This window comes from Syngnathus typhle, linkage group LG6 (assembly GCF_033458585.1).
Source record: "Syngnathus typhle isolate RoL2023-S1 ecotype Sweden linkage group LG6, RoL_Styp_1.0, whole genome shotgun sequence".
Taxonomy (NCBI): Eukaryota; Metazoa; Chordata; class Actinopteri; order Syngnathiformes; family Syngnathidae; genus Syngnathus; species Syngnathus typhle.
Window position 1 is genome coordinate 11,740,856 of NC_083743.1, and position 19,055 is coordinate 11,759,910.

A 19,055-nucleotide genomic window follows, 5' to 3' on the forward strand; every position below is an offset into this window, starting at 1 on the left:
ATTCTAACACACATGCTTGAATGCAATGTACTACTGCATTTATTCAATGATTGGTAAATTAAAATAAATTGCTGGAGGAGCAACAGGAATAATGTTCCAATAGGATATACACGTTGTTACTGCAAATGCACTAAGTCATAATATTCCACTTTAATAGAATCAATGCGTGTGAGCATGTTTGTCACATTCCACGTTGTCGGTGGAGAGCATTTACAAATTTCAGTAAAACAAAAAATAACCAAAATACGTATGTCACCGTGGATTTACTCGAGACAGTCACTCAACAACACAAATGTTTGCCAATACTTCCTTACCAAGACTATATAGACAATTCTAACTCCAACTGTGATGCAACACCCAGACATGGTCCACTGCAATGAAAATTGCAAGATGTATCGTAATTATGGTAAAGTTCACAGGCCGAATTGACTGTGGCAGTTTTTAATCATGCCACTAGGTGGCAAACTAACCCTGTTTGTAAAACAGTAACAGCATCTCTGCAAATTCTTCCTTGACACACTTTGAATGTCTGTTGTTTTTTATCAAACCCACATTGTACACAAGAACAGGAATGTTGGATTTAATTCCACAGATTTCACCCCCGCCCCACCCCTCCACCCCGCCTAAGGCTTTTGGAGTCCTAATCCCGTTTCTTTGATTATTTTTATTATTATTATTATTGTTATTCCCTGTGTGTGTACACTCTCTCCCCAGCATGAAAGACAACACATCATGAGAGTAAGCATGACTTGTATTCTTTTGCTCACTTCGGCCTGTCAGACTGGCGGCATGATACTAATCTGTCTCCCCGATCCGTTTGTCGTTTCATTTACAAAGTACTGTTCCCACCTCACTGCAATGCCAAACTAGACAGTTACATATATATCATTTGTAAAACTTCAAATGTATGATAATGTTGCTGAGAGGGCTATGTCAAAACATACTATATTTATAGTAGGCATTAAATTCTGGATTGCACAAATTTAATGTCTGTTCAGAGTTCTAAGTCTGGTTTGCAACAGGTGGCAACAGATGCATGGAATTTCTCACTCTACTAAACATATCCATTAATGGAAGTTATGGCCTTTACATGACTTGACAATGAAGCATGAGGCTTAATGTTTCTGTGTCCAAATAAAAATAGAGACTGGGTCTAGTGTACTGGATTGTAAGCATGTTACTCATATCTCTTCTACTGATGTCAGCTAACAATTAGTGCTTTAGAGTTGACGTAGTTGCAGATGACATTGTTAACAATCCACTTTAACAGATTCAATGTTTTTATTTATTGTGAATTAGTTGACATTACAAAAATTGCTTTTGCTGTGTTATAATTTCTGTATTCTTTAATTTATTACAACAATATTTGTATGTGTACCTTTGAGTGGCACAATGGCCGACTGGTTAGCAAATCACAGTGCAGAGGATAAGCGGTTCAGCTGGATGGATAGATCTATTTGTATGCCTCCACTGTTCCAATATGCAGCATAATGCAGCCTCTGGGAATAAATACTCTCTGCCAAGTTCAAAAGGGTGAAGGCAAGAGGGATTGTTTTGCTTTGTTTGGTGGTGGTCTCGTGTGTTAGTCATTTGGATTTTTTGGGGGGGTAGTTTCCACAAAACCTTTTGTAAGATTACTTGTCGCAAGTAAGAACCAAGATATGGTGCCGGGTGATATGGAAAAAAAATCTTCTATCATAATATAGGCCAATGTCGTAATATTTGGTTTTTGCATTTACCCACCTAATTACTTGTGAATTTCCATTAACTGTTAGATTTAATTTTGCACCATGGGTTTGTTTTTCACTTCCCTGGTTTGCTGTTCAGTCAGCCAGTAAAAAGCTTTTCTCCGGAAAATCAAGCTTCCTCTATTATTTGTATTTACAATTGCCATAATCCTCTTTAAGAAGCATGAATATTTATTTGAAAGAGAATAAATGATATCTGGTTAATATATATGGTTCACCAAAAAAACCTTCAACAATTCATGTCCTCATTTTCCAAACGCTTATTGGTTGCTGTCAGAAAGACAGATGATGTAACACAATGGTAAACACGCTCATGCCCCATCTTTTTTTAGAATGTGCTGGAGCAATCAAATTCAAAGTGAGAGAATATGTACAAAATATAAACATTATCTTGTCTTGGTAGTGCTTTATAGTCAATTGATTATAGGTTGAAAAGTGTTTACTACTTTTCTGTCCATGGCAAATTGCTCGAAATGGCATCTGCTATAGCAGGCATTTGCACAAGCCAAGAAAATATTAGCTACGGTCTACCTAATGGCAGGCATTTGCACAAGCCAAGAAAATATTAGCTACGGTCTACCTAACCAAATGCAGTATTAACAAAAGCTTGATTCTGCAAATTCTTTGGGGAGCGCTCGAAGCATTTGACTAACCTAGTCAGGGACAGAAAAAAAACCACAATTATAAATACACGGCTAAAAATAGATGTTGTAATCTATGTTTGTGCATCCACCCCATGTCAATCGTGACTTTTAAAAGCATTGAAGCACTGTTATTTTTCTTTCTTTCCAAAATTGTCCTTGAGTGAGTTCTGAGAATCGAGGCTTAATTCATCTGCACACTACAAATCCTTCCCCTGCAGATCTCCTCTGCACAAACAAAAGGGAATACATCAACAAAAAAGGGTGGGGAGTGCATGTGGTTGTTATTCAAAATAGCAGAAGAACTGTTGAGCCTGCCAACACGCGATGTAGCGTGCACGCGCTTTTCCTCGGTTTTCATCAGTATTGACAGTGACACACACCCACATTGCTGGTGTCGATACGTAATAATAAAATGGATTTCTAGTCAAATATTAATGAAGCCTTCCGTAGCAAAAAGTATGAGCTTATCGGTCACCTCCACCTCTAAAATGACTCAGACCCCACCCTGGTGTACTGTACCAGCCTCTTCCATCCCTGTCTGTTTGTGCAGGGTGTTAATCGTTAACCAGATCTATAAATACCGTCTCTCGCTGACTACCTCGACACTACATTGGTGCAACAATGACCTCGTTCTTCACTTGATTTATTAGAGAGCAATGAATTGAATTGAATGAGCTTCATATAAAAGGGCACTCAGAGCTGCGGCGCCGCAAGTCATCTCCAAGGAAAACTTATTCTGTTATCCTAAGTTCAACAGAAATGTTTAACCACATGGTAGAAAGGCTTTCCACTTAAGAGATGTTTTTTATGTGAATCAGCAGCATGTTTCCATTAGTTTCTGCTACTACAATTTCAGTCCTCAGAGAGTGGTTAAACAGCATACTGAATATTGGGTAACAGCAGGAAGTCACAGTTAGAGTTCTTGGAAAGAAGGTTTAGACTTGTATTGCCGTGGCCTCCGTGCTTGCATTCTGGATTCTTGTAAATATTTTTAGTCATGTGTTGCAGGACGTTATGCATGCCAATGCTTTGCAAGTTTCTGGCCCGCTGGGGGTAATGTAAGGGGATCATGTGTCATGTTTTGAGGCCATTGAGTGGCCTCAAACTAAATTTTAGTCAGAGTGAACAAGAAAGTCTCTGCCCAAACATTCCCAGTTAGTGATCTGCTCATTTGGCACAAGAATCTTACCTGGCTTTCAACTCCATCCACCCAATTATGCTATGGATAAAAATGTGAATGACTTGGCCAAATGGTTCTCGTTGCTAGAGCAAACTTGAAATACAGAATGGTCTGCTATAAAAATGGAAGCTGATAGCAAAATAAAACTTGCATCAGAGCTGATGAACTCACTTCTTGAATTGATATAAATATATTTATCATCTTTCTTTCATTATTCCCACTGGAACCTCACTTTTAGAGATTCCATTGTATTAATAAATGAGAAAACTTAATTAATGTGTCTTATTTGCACATCGACTTGACAAGAACATACTTGGCATTGTTGGAGGGAATTGCCGTTTCACGCTTTATTATATGTTACACTGGCTGTGTTGTTCTGCGGCCTAGTTGTGACTCTGTCATGATTGATGGTGTTGTTTTGCACTTGGAGGTAACTGGAGGTTATGCTCACATCTGTTCTCTGTAACTCAATCACTTGGGCAGACTCAACACTCTCTGCAACAGACTTAAAACTTCACGTTTTCTCTAAACATCCTCAGCACCCCATTCCCAATTCTTCCACTTCTTGACGTGCTTCATTCTGTGGCTCATAAACAGACTAATTACAACACTCTCAGAAGCACCACACAAAACTTGCACACTTCCTTTGGAATAAGAAGAGGAGTGGTGTCGGTGGGGAGGTGGGTGCTTCTGCCATGATAATAAAGGACTTGTTGCTCGGGGTTACTTGAGGGCAACGGCCGTAACTCCTCTCACCGTGTATGTGTGTGTAAAAGGAAGAGAGAGACACACACACACAAGGCTCATGTGGTTGAAGTGTGCCTGTGTGTCCACTGCTCAACATTGACAGCGCGCAGCAACCCAAAACACAGAAGAGGGCGGACACTCACCAGCTACTCTTTACTTTGACTAGTCACTGACGAGCCTTTCAACGACATTGGATTTGCGTGGCAGGCAGGATATTCGCGAAATCCATGAGACACAAAGGCTCCAACATGGAACTGGATGAGGATTGTTTGATGTCGGATTGGGAGGCTGTGCTGGAGCTGGATGAGGCCCTGGCAGGGTGGTTTCTGCAGGGTCCAGCAAGAGGGCAGTGGGGTTGGGAGTGGGGCTGGGCCAGCTCAGACCTTCAGGAACCCGAGTGGAACTCTGAAGAGATCCCAGCAGTAAGTCCTCCACTACTTTGTAAATGAGGCCATGTAGGGGAACTGATGATTTTGAAGATTCATTTGGCTGCAGTAGGAAGAAAATGAGGCTACAGATATGTACCGTTTGCTCTTCTGTGGTAGTTCCCCATTAATAGGTAAATAAGTACTGGCCTGGTTGTAAGTTGTTGCCGCTTGAAAGCTCAAAGAGCTCCGTTGTTTGGCGTCATCTCAGGCTGGTTTAACATTTGCATACTGCTCAGAAAAGCACATGTTTTCATATTCAAACTTCCTCATCAAAGGAGATGTTCTTTTCCCTCTGGCCTGGTTCCAAGCGAATATATTATTTCTTGTTCGAGTATACATCTTGTTGCTGGGATGGCAGCTATTGTTTTTCTTGAAGGTTTCCTGTTGAAGCAAAAACATCTGGTTCAGACAGCGAGAGCCCTTGTTCTGGCATGCTTTTGGAGATTTCAGACAATGACCTTGTCTGGTCAAGCTAACAAAATGAAGACTTGATCAAGCTGTTGTGATATTACTGACCCAGAAAAAGCTGGAGCATTTGTATCTTTGTGCTTAAAAGTAAAACCCTATCAGTTTTTTCTCAAGATTGACTCATAACTGCATTTTCAAGTATAGCCATAGCATAAGTTACACCTGGACAATGTAATAAAATTCTGTATAATAACTATATACATGATCAATTACCAAAAGTGTAAAACTGCTTCAATTCATTAACATTATTTTTGAGTTAGTCAAAATAAAACAAACACCTCACAGAGTGTCTCACAAACATCATTGTTGGCATATTTTAAAACAGTCCTTTCACTGGATCAATTGTACAGGTGTACCTAATGTTTTGGTCATTGTGTAGCGCACAAGTTTGCCGTGTGATGCCAAAGAGAGAATGTGACTCTTTTAAAAGCTCACCGCATGTTAACTGAATGATCTGCAGTGGGCTGTTTTGGAATTGTGCTTCTACTAAGTTGCGGCTTTTCTGTGATAACTCTGCTTGCTGTTGAGTCAACAGCCTTGAACACAATCTTGTCAAAATCCCTCACACCATTAACACCATTGCCAGTCTAGGGATTTGACAAGCTTTGAAGATAATGAATTGGGCTGCTTAACAGAGACTACGCTTGTGTGTCAACAAGCAAGCATGAAGATGCGTGTGCTTTTGGGTCAGTAGCCGATAGTGTAGCAATGCGTCTCACTCTGCTCGTTCGTCCCTGCAGGTGCTGAGCCCCACATACAAACAGCGCAATGAGGACTTCAGGAAACTCTTCAAGCAGCTACCTGACACAGAGAGACTCATTGTGGGTGAGCGGACGCCAGTGACACACAGACGCCATCTGAAACGATTGGCTCACACCCTCATAAGGTCACATGTTTCATCTTGACTGTTATTTTGCAATTTGACTTGCCTCAAAGTCCTCGTGTCCTCTCAGTCCTCGGGAGGACTGCTACTATTGCCTGATGAATACTCATCAAATAAACTGTGACCTAGCGCTGCTAAAATTAAAAATGCTGACTTACAACAGCAACAAAAAATACCAAATGGAGAACCAATTGATTAAGGTTCACAGAAATGTGTGATGTCTCAGGCAAATGTGGGCCTTGCCTTTATTTGTGTTTGTGCCAAAATTGCTCTTTCCTTGTACAAAGGTTTTACGTAAATTGTTTGCAAGGAGAGTTTGCATAGTTTTAATGTCTAACAAATGGCAATGAAAACAATTTTTTCATCTATCCATCCATCCACCCATCTTGACTTGCCAACTGCTGACATGGCCGCTCTGCAGTACTAGTTAGCATTGTCAGCTGTGTTTTGGTTAATATAGTAGTTTGCATAGCTGACTTTCATGCAGCTAGTGTGGGATCAATTCCTCCTCATATCACAATACGGACAAGCTTGCAATTTTAGATATTAGAAAATGGTTGCAGGATGTGTTGTACTGATGCTGTGTCATTTCTTCATGCGTCAGACTATTCCTGTGCGCTGCAACGGGACATCCTCCTGCAGGGACGACTCTACCTCTCCGAGAACTGGATCTGTTTCTATAGCAACATATTCCGCTGGGAAACACTGGTATGCTTGTTGTCATTCTCTGGGCTTTTTTTTTTTGCCCGGTGGCAGTCTAGTGTGCATATACGACGTACGTATGTCCCCCGTGCCAATACTTTGATGTGGTTCCGTCAGGTGTAAACTTTATAATACAATACAACTTTATTCATATTGTGCATTCCACAACAGCCGCTGCTTTGATAAACTTTGCATCTTTAGTCTACTGTCAGGGGAGCTTGGCACAGGTCTAAGGATCCTGCTGGCCACTCATCATGATGCAGAGAGATTCACCAAATCCCAAACTAGGGGTCTTGCGTCAGCCCAAAAATCAGGATATGGCCATTTTTACACAGAATATCTATATAGAGCGCTCTTAAGTTTTCTATTCATTGGAAAGGTTGGCTGTTATTTTGAAGTTTTTATTTTTACTTTGCATCTTCTTATATGCAGTTGACAGTACGGCTAAAGGACATCTGCTCAATGACGAAAGAAAAGACTGCCCGCCTCATTCCCAACGCCATCCAGGTCTGCACTGACAATGAGAAGGTAAGGTTTTACTGGCCCAAAAAATTAAATACCACCCCTAGATTGTGCTCTTTGATGAGATAATTATTTGATGAGCTTAATTAGTGGAGCCATACTTCCTAACACTTTTTCTCTGCAGCACTTTTTCACCTCTTTTGGAGCCAGAGACAGGACGTACATGATGATGTTCAGACTTTGGCAGAATGCGCTGCTTGACAAGGTAAGTTGACAATTTAGTCGGAAACTGAGATGATAAGCTATATTGTGTTCCTCTAGAATAATACACATTTTGCATGTTGAAATGCTGTTGTAGCTGTCACAAAAAAAAAAGGATCTTTTTCTTTATACCAAGATTTGTTTTTTGTCGTTGCACACCAGTCACAGTATTACATGTTTTTGTTTTTGTCTTTATCATCCTACTCAGTATTTTAACCCATTTATGAGACTCCAAATACAATTTCACTCAGGGCCCCAACAACCATCCACACTTGCATTTTCTCTGCCACTTTGTGATAACTGAATTCTCATTAGGCATTCAAGTAACTCAAGTAAATCACTAAACGAGGTGTGGTTACACATCATTTTCGCACCCTGGATTTACATTATCTGTCAAATCATTGAAACGTCAATGAAACTATAATTCACAACCTTTTGCAATGACCCTCTAATTCATCCACTTGAAAAATCCCAAAGATGTCCAGTGGGATGTCCTGTGATCTTCTACAAAAATGCACCTACGATGGCATTATGCTTTCTTCTCAGCCGCTGTGCCCCAAAGAGCTGTGGCACTTTGTCCACCAGTGCTACGGCAACGAGCTCGGCCTGACCAGTGATGATGAGGACTATGTCCCCCCTGATGATGACTTCAATACCATGGGGTGAGTGTGGCTACACGGTGGAGGAGCCGGTTGCTATGGTTGCAAACAATTATCCAAACTACACGCTGATTGATTAAATGCTGTTTACACCGGCACAATGAAAATATTAACAACCTCCTCTCCTCTCTGTTTATTTGCACTTACTTAAGAGTTCCCAATGACTGGGAAGTGAGAAGTGGATTTCTAAATTAAAAGCGGCAGAGCTGTGTTTAAATGAGTTTCCCAAGTAATTACTGTGCTTTCTGTTGTGTTGCCTAGCGGCTAGTTTCTGAATGTTGTCGCTCTTTAGTGCAGGAAGTGTGTTTTGCTGATTATACTTCAGTGGTTAAACACAATTCTCTAAATAAGGAATAGTTTTCTTAAGAACAACTCTGTATGCTACAGTTCAATATGAGTAATGGAAAGAAAAGAAGTCACTTTTTTACCCATTTAACATTTTTCTTTTGGTTGAAAAAGAAAAAAATAACTTGTGAGATGATGTTGGAAATATGTTCACAATTGTCATCTTGTTTTTATTGTTATTAAGAGGTAATTTTATATCTACTTTGAAACTACTGTTTGGTCATGAGCAGTGGGGAAACCTTTATGCTTATAGTCTACGTTTTACTTGGATGGACAGATGGGGCAAGTCATTTTTAGATGAAAATATGTATGTAGAATATGTAAAATAAATTAAATAATAATTAAATATTTTATTTAATGATGATAAGATATTTTATTTGTAATGAAATCCATAAATATAAAATTTTATTTTGATTAGGGCCAGTGAAGAAGAAAAAAAGGGGGGTGACAGGATTCTGATTAAAGTCAGAATTCATAGAATAAAGTCAGAATTCCCACTTTAAAGTCAGAATTCTCACTTTAAAGTCAGAATTCATCCCCCTTTTTTTTCTTCACTGGCCCTAATCCTCTTCGTTAAATTTGCATGTATTTTCTTACTTTGCAATTTTTTATTTTAAAATAAATAAATGTGTTAATTATTCAATGAGATGAACAAATGAATACATTAAAAACACAAAAAGATCAAATATGAAAATGTCTTTTTAGTTTCTTGCTACTTTCTCTTTCCATCGCTCTCATTTGAAGATGAAATCGACTCTCGGATTATTATTTAATTATGGACTAAACTGTTTCTAACTCCGTGGGTTTGTGGTTTCAGGTTTAGTGAAGAGATTCCAAATGAAGAAAATGAGATGAACAATGACAACTTGTCTAAGAGCAGCGCAGAGGCCAAGTCTGATGGGAGTCCACCTCTTCTTCACAAGAAGGTCATCCCAAACAGCACCATCGACCGCACGGGCAACCATGACACACCCATCACAGTAAGCTGCATGGTCATCATGAACAAGATTTTAACAACCATCATCCGAGGATCAAGCAATATCTATTTTCCACATTCCAATTGTCAACCAAACAATTCCCTTCTGTGTTCCCCCCCCCCCCCCCCCACACACACACACAAGTTTGACCTCCCCACAGACGATTTCACAGAGTGCCAACCAGATGGCGAGCTTCTAGCTGTGGCTCTGCTGGTGGAAGAGAAGAACAATGACACCATCGGAACCGGCGGCCCGGTTCCCTCGCCCTCGCTCGACTTCAACGACAACGAGGACATCCCCACCGAGCTCAGCGACTCTTCAGAGACTCACGATGAGGGTGAGTGCAAAGGACGGATTACCTCATCCGTAAATCAGCCATCAAAGGCAGACAAAAGAATCTCCGCATGCTTGTATGTGTCTCTGATAGGTGAGGTTCAGGCCTTCCACGAGGATCTGAACGGGAGGCAGTACATCAATGAGATCTACAAGTTTAGCGTGGACAAGCTGTACGACATTCTTTTCACAGAGTCACAGTTCATGAATGATTTCATGGAGCAGCGGCGATTCTCAGGTCTGCTTTCATCCTGTCAGACTCCCAGTTTCACTCATGGGCTATTAATCTACTTGTATGTGTTTTTGTGTGTTCAGATGTGATTTACCACCCATGGAAGAAGGAGGAGGCTGGGAATCAGACAAGGGAAATCCTGTACACCATCTCACTGACAAACCCTCTAGCCCCCAAGACAGCCACCGTCACTGAAACACAAGTATGCCCCACATACAATGTCTCAAATCTTCACTACTTTCAACCGTTAAATCTAAATTCACCTTTCAGACTCTGTACAAGGCCAGTCAAGAGAGTGAGTGTTACATCATCGACGCTGAGGTCATCACACATGACGTCCCCTACCACGACTACTTCTACACCCTCAACCGCTACATGCTCACCCGGGTTGCTAAGAACAAGTGTCGCTTAAGGTAAGACTACCAGTTAGCGTTTTCATTTTCTTATCGCCACGTTATCATCAGTCAAATTAGGCTCGGTTCTATTTGTCTTCTAGGGTATCAACAGAGCTGCGCTATAGGAAACAGCCATGGGGGCTGGTGAAAGGCTTCATCGAGAAAAACTTTTGGAGTGGGTTGGAGGAGAACTTTCGCCAGCTTGGTAAACCTGACTTTTGTGCTAAAAATCAAGTGTCTTGCTGAAATGGATGTAGTGTTAGTTTTCTAAGCAGTTTCTGAAATATTAATGTGAGATCCTAAACAGAAAAACAGCAAAGTCATAGCAGCTCAGCTTTCGGGAACTTGCTCTTACTTCTTTGACAAGATCTTGCTTAATTTTTTTTTCCCCAAACTAAGAACACGCAAAAGCTTTTTATCCATTAGTGGCCACTCCAAGCAAAAAAAAAATAATAATAACATTTTGGCTGGAGCCCTTGAGACCATTGTTTTCAGGGATTGCTCTGATGTATCTACCAGTCATGCTGTATAGTCCTCCATATATTTTACATCTCTGAGGTGGCAGCTCATCACTGACACTCGATCCTTTGGGGAAATGTCTTTCACAGAGGTGGAGCTGTCCAAGCTGGAGGAGATCCTGACCGAGGCCCACCAGCTCTCCCCAAAGGCTAAAGTGGTGAAGAATGCCACGGTGAGGCGGAAGAAGAGGCCCACCCCCCACATCCGCAGCCAGCATTTGGATGAAGCGCTCAGTCCCGTCACCACGCCGACAGACGAGGAAGTGATTCAGCGCATCAAACAAGTGGCAGGCTCCACACAGACCAGACATCAGAGTCCAGAGCATCGTCGCCTGCCTGGGGGCTTGGCTCTATACAGCGTCTCCAAATTGCTGCTCATCATCAGCTTCGTGTATGTTGCACATCATAACGCACGTGCACTGGAAAATATACACACATCAGACACTTCATTAGATACATCAGCATTATCCCTCATTCATTTTTTATTGCTTTCGTCCATATTGGGGTCTCACGTGGAGCCTTTCCCTGACTTTGGGCGAGACGCAAGGTACAAGTCACCAGCCAATCACAGGGCATATATAAACAAACAAACAAACATTGACACCTATTTTGAACACGTGTCAAACTCAAGGCCCAAGGGCATGTCGGCCAAATGATTGATGCTGAAATTAGTATCAAAATTGCAAATTGTCTTTTTTACCAACACCAAGCAAGAGGTTGGACGTTACCATCCACTTGCATAGGGGCTAGTAGAGAAGTGGTCAATTTGGTCCAGCAGATGGTACTACAATACCAAGGAAAATGTCTTTGTCCATCCTGGTCAGGATCAATTAACATTGATGGAGGTCTACCCTCTACTAAGCGCTATTGTAGTCGATGAATTTCCTCAAATAATATATTTTCCTTTCATATCTACCTCCCTTCATCTGTGACTGCAGTGGAGAACACCCTCGGCTTTTTCTAAAAATACAGCTGAATGTTTGATGCAGCAGATGTATTGATTTGGTCACATCTAACAGGTCATTTGCTGCTTTTTATTCTTAAAACATCTTAATAGTGATTAAGGACTTGCTTACACGACACATGCCTTTCATCTTTGTTTCCCTCATATTTCTTTAATCTGACTTCAATTTATAAGAATATACGCTGCCTTTGAGTGTAACTCCTCTCTCCTCTCGTTTCATTGCCACCTATAGGATCTGTCTAAGGTACATGTAGCACTATACATTTATTTGCATAGCCACAATAGCCTTAAGTATTTTTTTAAATCTAATTTTACTGATATGCATAATAAAATCCAAAATGGAAGTTATTGTTAATGAAATGAACTGTTTCTTGTTCCTTCTCAGTCTGGTCCTGTTGGTGTTCCTCAATATGATGCTCTTCTACAAGCTATGGATGCTGGAGTATTCTGCACAGTCTTTAACAACCTGGCAAGGTCTGCGGCTGCATGAAAGGTTTGCACACACACCTTTCGACAAGTGCACACATATTCCAAGTGATACTGCAGTTTCGGCATTGTTTACAGGCCACTGAGCACATGCAGTAAGTACATTTGGATTGTTGCCCAGCAGGCAATCCCACAAATTCATTTAAAAAGTATGCTGTATAGTATATAGTATGAAATATATAGCATGCATACACATGCTGTAAACTGTCCACGATAATAACAAATGCGACCGTAATCCATTAAATCTCTTGAATGGCTTCTGGGCTGAATGAAACCATTTGCCAAGTTCCTTGAATGGAGGCGACGTTTCAGTGCCTGGACCTTGCTAATTGCTAAAGTCTGTATGTGCGCGTGTGTTCGCAGTAAACTTCCTCAGACACAAATGGAGTGGGCCCAGCTCTTGGAGGCACAGCAGCGTTTCCATGACGCCGAACTGCAGAAATGGAGGGAGATAATCAAGTCATCCGTGGTATTACTCGATCAGGTACTCATGGATGGATGGCTAGATGGACAAACGGACAGATGTGCATTCTCATGTGCTGGTCATAACAATAAGAATATCAGCATAATAAAGCTCTTTTTACGCTTATGACATACAGTGATCCTTCGTTTATCGCGGGAGCTATCGGTGTGTACATATTTAAACGCCATTCTCTTGTCACTTATAAACCCACGAAATAGCAAATCTGCGCAGTGGCGAGGGATCACTGTACTTCCTTGACATCAAGAGAGATGGCGCCAAAAGCAGTACTGATAAGAAATATTTTCGACTGAACTCAAAACAGATGGTTTTTATTCCGAACAGACGATCAGTTCCAAAAGAAATCTTGAAATAGGCAAATTTGCAGATACGTACCATAAATATGAGTGGGTAAAATATGCAGCTAATAAAACCAATGTTTTTCCTCTTTATTCCTGTTTTGATCAGATGAAAGACTCTTTATTGAACCTCCAGCGGGGTATTGGGTTGAGGGACTACAGCTCGGAAACTGAAGATAAGAGGACTCACTACCACTGATCCGCTGCCACAAAACAAGGCCATGAGGGCATGCTGTGCAATATTGGACCGCTTTTGGTTTTCTTTTTTATGATTCTGTATGCAGGGAGATAAAAAGTAAGCAGGTCCAGGAACATGAAGAGGGGTGAGGAGTGAAGACTGAGATGGGAATTGAGATGTCTCCAGCAGCAGCAGCAGCGACTTTAACCTACTGTAAGCCATGTGTGTCATCAAGGGGGTCAGGCAGGAAGAATGAGTTCACTCTTGCATGCATTTAGACATCTTACAGCAACTCCTGTCAGTATTCATGCGGTTCCAATTCCAGTTTGTGCATATCAAAAACAACTGGAAGAGGAGAGACAGGGTTCATTTGGAGAGTTCAAAGTCGTTTTACTCTCACGACTGTTCCTCATCGTCCCCCTAGAGGACCTCGCTGCAGCGTCTCTTTTCACAGAGGATATCCGACTGCAGTTTGTTTGACCATCATCTTACAAATCTGGTCCGAGTGGTCTTTGTCAGGGCTGGTTCCCTGTCAGACAGCCAAATTTGAAGACGACACAATCTGCTTTGACAGTTGTTTCTGCGCAGTGATAATGAACCTTGCCCAATCAATGATGGTCGAATGTAGAAATAGAATGTATGTTTCAATTAGAAGACTTTTAAAAAGAGGCACTGCAGCGACTAGTAGGGAGACGTCTTCTTACATGTTTTGTTACTAAACTGTGACTATATCTCTTTAGAAGTGTTTCCAATTAGAAAGAATTCTATGAATATATTTGAAATATATTAGTATTTCATTATTTAATATATATACATTTCAAAATATATGAGCATTACCTATATTTATTGTTCATTTATGTACATAAGAAATGAGAGCTCTACAGCTGCTGAAGAATTTCTAAAAAAAAAAAAAAAAACGTTTTCCTCTTTAAAAGAAAAAAAATGCATGCCAGATATGTCTGTGACATCTCCAGTGTGCAAGTACGAGTCTGCATTTGTGCGATTATATTCACACGCGTGCGTGTGTGTAGATGTGTGTAAAGAGTGTGACATTTTTACCATTCCACATGTGGGGTTTTTTTCTGTTTCTGGTTCCTGCAGCCAGACTGCCTTTTTTGGGATGCAGCCTTGCATTAGCCCTAACCAAACTAAAGTTTAACTTTTTTCTCACATTTTAATCAAATGTTTGGAAAACTACATCAATCCGCTTGCTGTAACACAGTAGCTGATTTGGCCCAATCACTTAAGTAGGCCCTAACAGCTATGTACTTGAGCACCCAAATAATACATAGTCTTTAAAACTACGCAAAATACAATAAAGTTTTAGTCGTCACAATGTACACTATTTGTGCAGTCACGTGTTGCTAGGTACAATTCCTACCTAGCAAAAATGAGTGTTCCTTGAGCCCAAAGATAAATTTGCCATGTGCAAATGGGTCACATTCTTTTCAATGTTTTCACCATAAAAAATAAAAAAGGACACGGAAAATTGGCAGTGAACTAATCAGACATAACTCTAAAAACAGTTGCGTATGAGGTGACTTTAATGCATATATAAAAAGTGAAAATGTCCATGTTAAGAATACAGTTGAATATTGCACAGCTTATATCGCAATATTTTTTTTAAAAAAAACATTTCAACATTTTTATGATCTAATCTGGGGATTTTACTTTTTCAGTACTACGGCTACAACTTTGCAACTGAATTGTTACTCTAAATATACATCAGAATATTAGGGCCACACAAAAAAAGAAAATGATGATACAAGGAAAAACTAGAAACGGTAGGAAATAAAATTGTAATAGTCTGAGACAAAACTCAAAATGATATCAGTCAAAAAGTTACAAAAAATGTTATGCAAATGGAATTTGTTGGAGAAACTCGTACTTTTGCAAGAATATAAATGAGTATTTTACATATTACATATTTTACATTACCAGAATGAAAAATACTTAACATGTTCTGTTAAGTAAACTCTTAATTTTCTAAGATCATTTTTTCAATTACAATCAAATTGTAATGTAGGAGGAAATAGAAAAATGAGAATACACTTGTGAAGGAAAAGTCTATTTTACACAAATCAAATTCTAACTACATGAAAAAAAACTAAAGTATAGGAGTATAAAATCATAAAGACTTAAAATTGTATCAGCAGAAAGTAATAATTTTATTCTGCTCCAAAAAGTAAATATTTAATGCTAATTGTTAATTTTGGTTTTCACTCCTTATAAATCATGGAGATCATTTTTTCTTATTCTTGTAATATTAAAATGTCATTATTCTATTTTTGTAACTGATTTTCCATCATTTCAATATTATTTTTCTTTTTATGGCTGTAATATTCCTCAATCATGATATATTTAAAAGTATTTGTTTTCACTATACCACCTAGTGGATCTCATGGGGCACTGCCACACCTGCCCCTAATTCAAATTGTCCACTAGAGGCAATGCCATAAACTGCTTTGTCTCAAGATGTCACACTCTTCTTTAAAGTCTGCTAATTTGAATGCCTCCCAACTGTGTTTGTCTGTGTTGGATGCAACGTGCAGCATGAGAATGAAAGGAACCAAATGAAAGAATTCTAGAAATTGTCATGTTGTATGTTCAATGAAGTATTATTACATGTACAGTAGATTGGCATCAAGAGCATGACTAGAAGAGAAAACCTTTTAGCTGAACTTCAGCCATAACTAAAAGCACTTCCAAAGCTCCTTGTAATCAATCATTCAATTAAAGGAAAATAAGAGTAGCACTTTATTCCAACTTTAATAGTGTCTCCAGGTATGACATCATCTTCCAAACAGTTATTTTCATTTTGGTCTTGATGCAAATTACTTGATCCCCCAAGAAGTATATTTCTGTATTCTTCTTTGCGTGCGTGCGTGCGTGTGTGTGGTCTATGTGCTTGTGGCGTATAGGAATGAAAAGGAATCATTAATGTTTATGCGTGTGACTTTAACGGATGAACACCTGCTGTGTGGGGGCTCACTTGAAGGTTTTTTTTTTTTGCTATGTGTTACACCGCTACATGTTTTAATATAAATATTTTAAAGAGAGAGAGAGACCACTTTATGAGACTGAAGAGTTATGAAGAGAATCTATGCTTAGTTTTTATGATGGTACAGAATGTCATGAAAAATGTGAAATGGGAACTATTTTTACTTTTCCAGATGATTTTTTTTTTTTTTTTTTACTACTGTTTTGTTTAAGAAACACTCAACTGATTGAGCTGGATAGCAAGTATGACTCCATGTATTTGAAGGACAGATATTTGACTCAATGATTCTCATTCTATTCAGACACTCTGTTTTTCTATTTATTTTACAACAAATCTCATTTAGATGACCCCAGCTATGCTTTTCTATTTATTTTACAACAAATCTCATTTAGATGACCCCAGCTATGCTATTGAATAGTAGAGGCTACTGTATTGTATTAAAGATTGTATTGTCGGTGCACAGCTCTGGAACGCTTTGATGGTATTAATTGGCATTAATTAATCAACATAGTAATTAAACAAAACAGCCTTTGTTAACGCAACAGTGAAGAATTTCATTTAAGGCTACCCACGTTCAGAACTTGGCTAAAGTATATTAACAGTACATTGTATTTAAGCTAGTTAATGCTGCTAATCTTTACTGCAATGGAACGCTTTGTTTTTATTAATTAGAACCCATCACTGTACCAGTTCTGTCATTTAAAAAAAAAAAAAGAAAACACCCATTACTGAAGCAACATGAAGAAATAATTCTTGCCAGCATTATGGCAGTAACAAAATGTGCATTAAGAAGCTGATGAATGTATGTACTAATGCATATGAGCAGTGTCCTGGCTGGTCCACAAATATTACAGGCCACTACATAACATGGTCTGCGGTCTCCATGGCAGTAAATAATATGTAGCCAGTATACCATTCAAAAACAATCACTATCGCGCTTTTCACACGCAGCCCCCTTTTGAAGTCAGATGAAACATGTTGCTTTAACATGGGAAATGACCACTGATTGAGTCAAAATCAAGAGTTCTACTGTATGTTTAGTTTGATTTATTTTTTTAGAAAATGTTTTGATCTTCTCCCAGGAGAATTTTAGTAACATTTCTACACAAGATAAATATATACTGTAAGTATATGGTGTGTATGTGTGTGGGGGGTATTTCTCCAGTGTGCACACACACATACACTCAACACATGAAATCTTAAGAGAAGAAATCCAACCTGCGCTGCGCGTAGGCTTTCTTTGACTTGCTGATCATTTTTTTGCCTCATAGAGACTGAACGTATGAATAAAGATCTAATGCGGATACATTTGCTCTCTGAGTCAAACTTTCTCTCCATTCTATTGTGTGACCTCAGGAGAGTTCAAACACTGCATGAGTGGAGAGGAAGTGATGCTGCTGAAATGAAATATTCATCACTTGCTGCACTTAGCAGTATGAAGTATAGTACATAGATAGACTTTAAAATATTGATGTCGAAAGCTTTGTTTTTTTGGGGGGGGGGGGGGCAGGAGGGGGGTTACTACAGTACAGTGGGTCCCCATTGTCCATCTGTTAGCTCATTGCACTTTGAATAATCCTCTCAATCGCAACTCAATGACCTCATTTGGAGCATAAACGTCAACTATGTACATCAGGAATCAAATATCTTCCATTCTTGTTGAATGTCCAAAAGTTCAACATTGAAGGATGTAGTTGGAAAAAAAAGACTATAAATTGTCCCTGTTCTATTACTCGAATGAAGTCCAGATCATTTAAAATGTCTTGATTAATGTCAAATCTAAACAGGGTGATATAATTATTAATTTATCCCATGCACGCTGTCTCGTCAGAATTTTTTTTTTGAATTGTTTTAATAAACATACATGCAATTTTACATTTGCTTTGATCTTGATTTTTCTTGTTTCATTTATGGTGGGAGTGTCCATGTCAGAGTGCTGTGTAAAGTCTTGTCCAGCACATTCCAAGAATTCCCAATGGAGTTAAGGTCTAGACTGAGTGGTAGCCAATGCATGTGTGAAAATGATGTCTCGTGTTCCTTCAACTACGCTTCCACAGAACTTTCATTGAAAGAAAACTGTTCATTCAATGGATTCACATAGTCGGCTCACCTCCCTTTTAGGGCTCGCATAGCACAAGTGATCATAAAACACAGGCTTGGACAGACATCATTGCTTTCTGTGACCATCCTCAGACCACATAGCACATTGCTTTATATTCCAAAATGAAGTCTTTGTTCTCCAATTGGTGTAGCTTCTAGTTATTTTCTCAAGGCAATGCAGCTGTTTACAGCCAATCTATTATTTTATAGTTAATATAAAAGGGATCTTGTTTAACAAAGGCCAACACACATTGAGAGGTTTGTTTTATATCAGTCGACATTTGTTGATCAACAGGGCAGTAGTCCAAGCTCAAAAATGCTGCAGGTAGAAAATTCAGATTTAAAACAAATTGTCATCTGATCAGAAGCACTTTTTCACATGTTTACAATCTCCACTACATGGAAAACTGGAGTTCATGTGACTTGGATTCACTTTCTTGCCAATTTTCCATAAAAGTTGAGTGTGCAACTTATACAGTAGTTGTCCTAGGGACAGATTCTTCCAAGTGAGATGTGGATTTCTAC

At 39.4% G+C, this 19,055-nt stretch overlaps 1 protein-coding gene across 2 annotated transcripts; it reads left to right on the top strand.

The window, feature by feature from the left end:
• Positions 1-682: 682 nt before the first annotated feature.
• Positions 683-16,888, top strand: LOC133155106 (protein Aster-B-like). Of its 2 annotated transcripts, none has more exons than XM_061280125.1 (16): positions 683-738; positions 5,956-6,040; positions 6,703-6,806; positions 7,233-7,328; positions 7,447-7,527; positions 8,070-8,185; positions 9,345-9,507; positions 9,649-9,841; positions 9,932-10,075; positions 10,153-10,271; positions 10,340-10,482; positions 10,566-10,669; positions 11,073-11,373; positions 12,332-12,439; positions 12,796-12,916; positions 13,361-16,888. In XM_061280125.1, exons 1-16 carry the CDS (start codon positions 733-735, stop codon positions 13,448-13,450), a joined length of 1,974 nt encoding a protein of 657 aa, XP_061136109.1. In that variant the 5' UTR covers positions 683-732; the 3' UTR covers positions 13,451-16,888. The 2 variants fall into 2 exon arrangements, with proteins under 2 accessions (XP_061136109.1, XP_061136108.1); XM_061280124.1 differs by lacking the exon at positions 683-738 and adding an exon at positions 4,044-4,741.
• Positions 16,889-19,055: the final 2,167 nt, after the last annotated feature.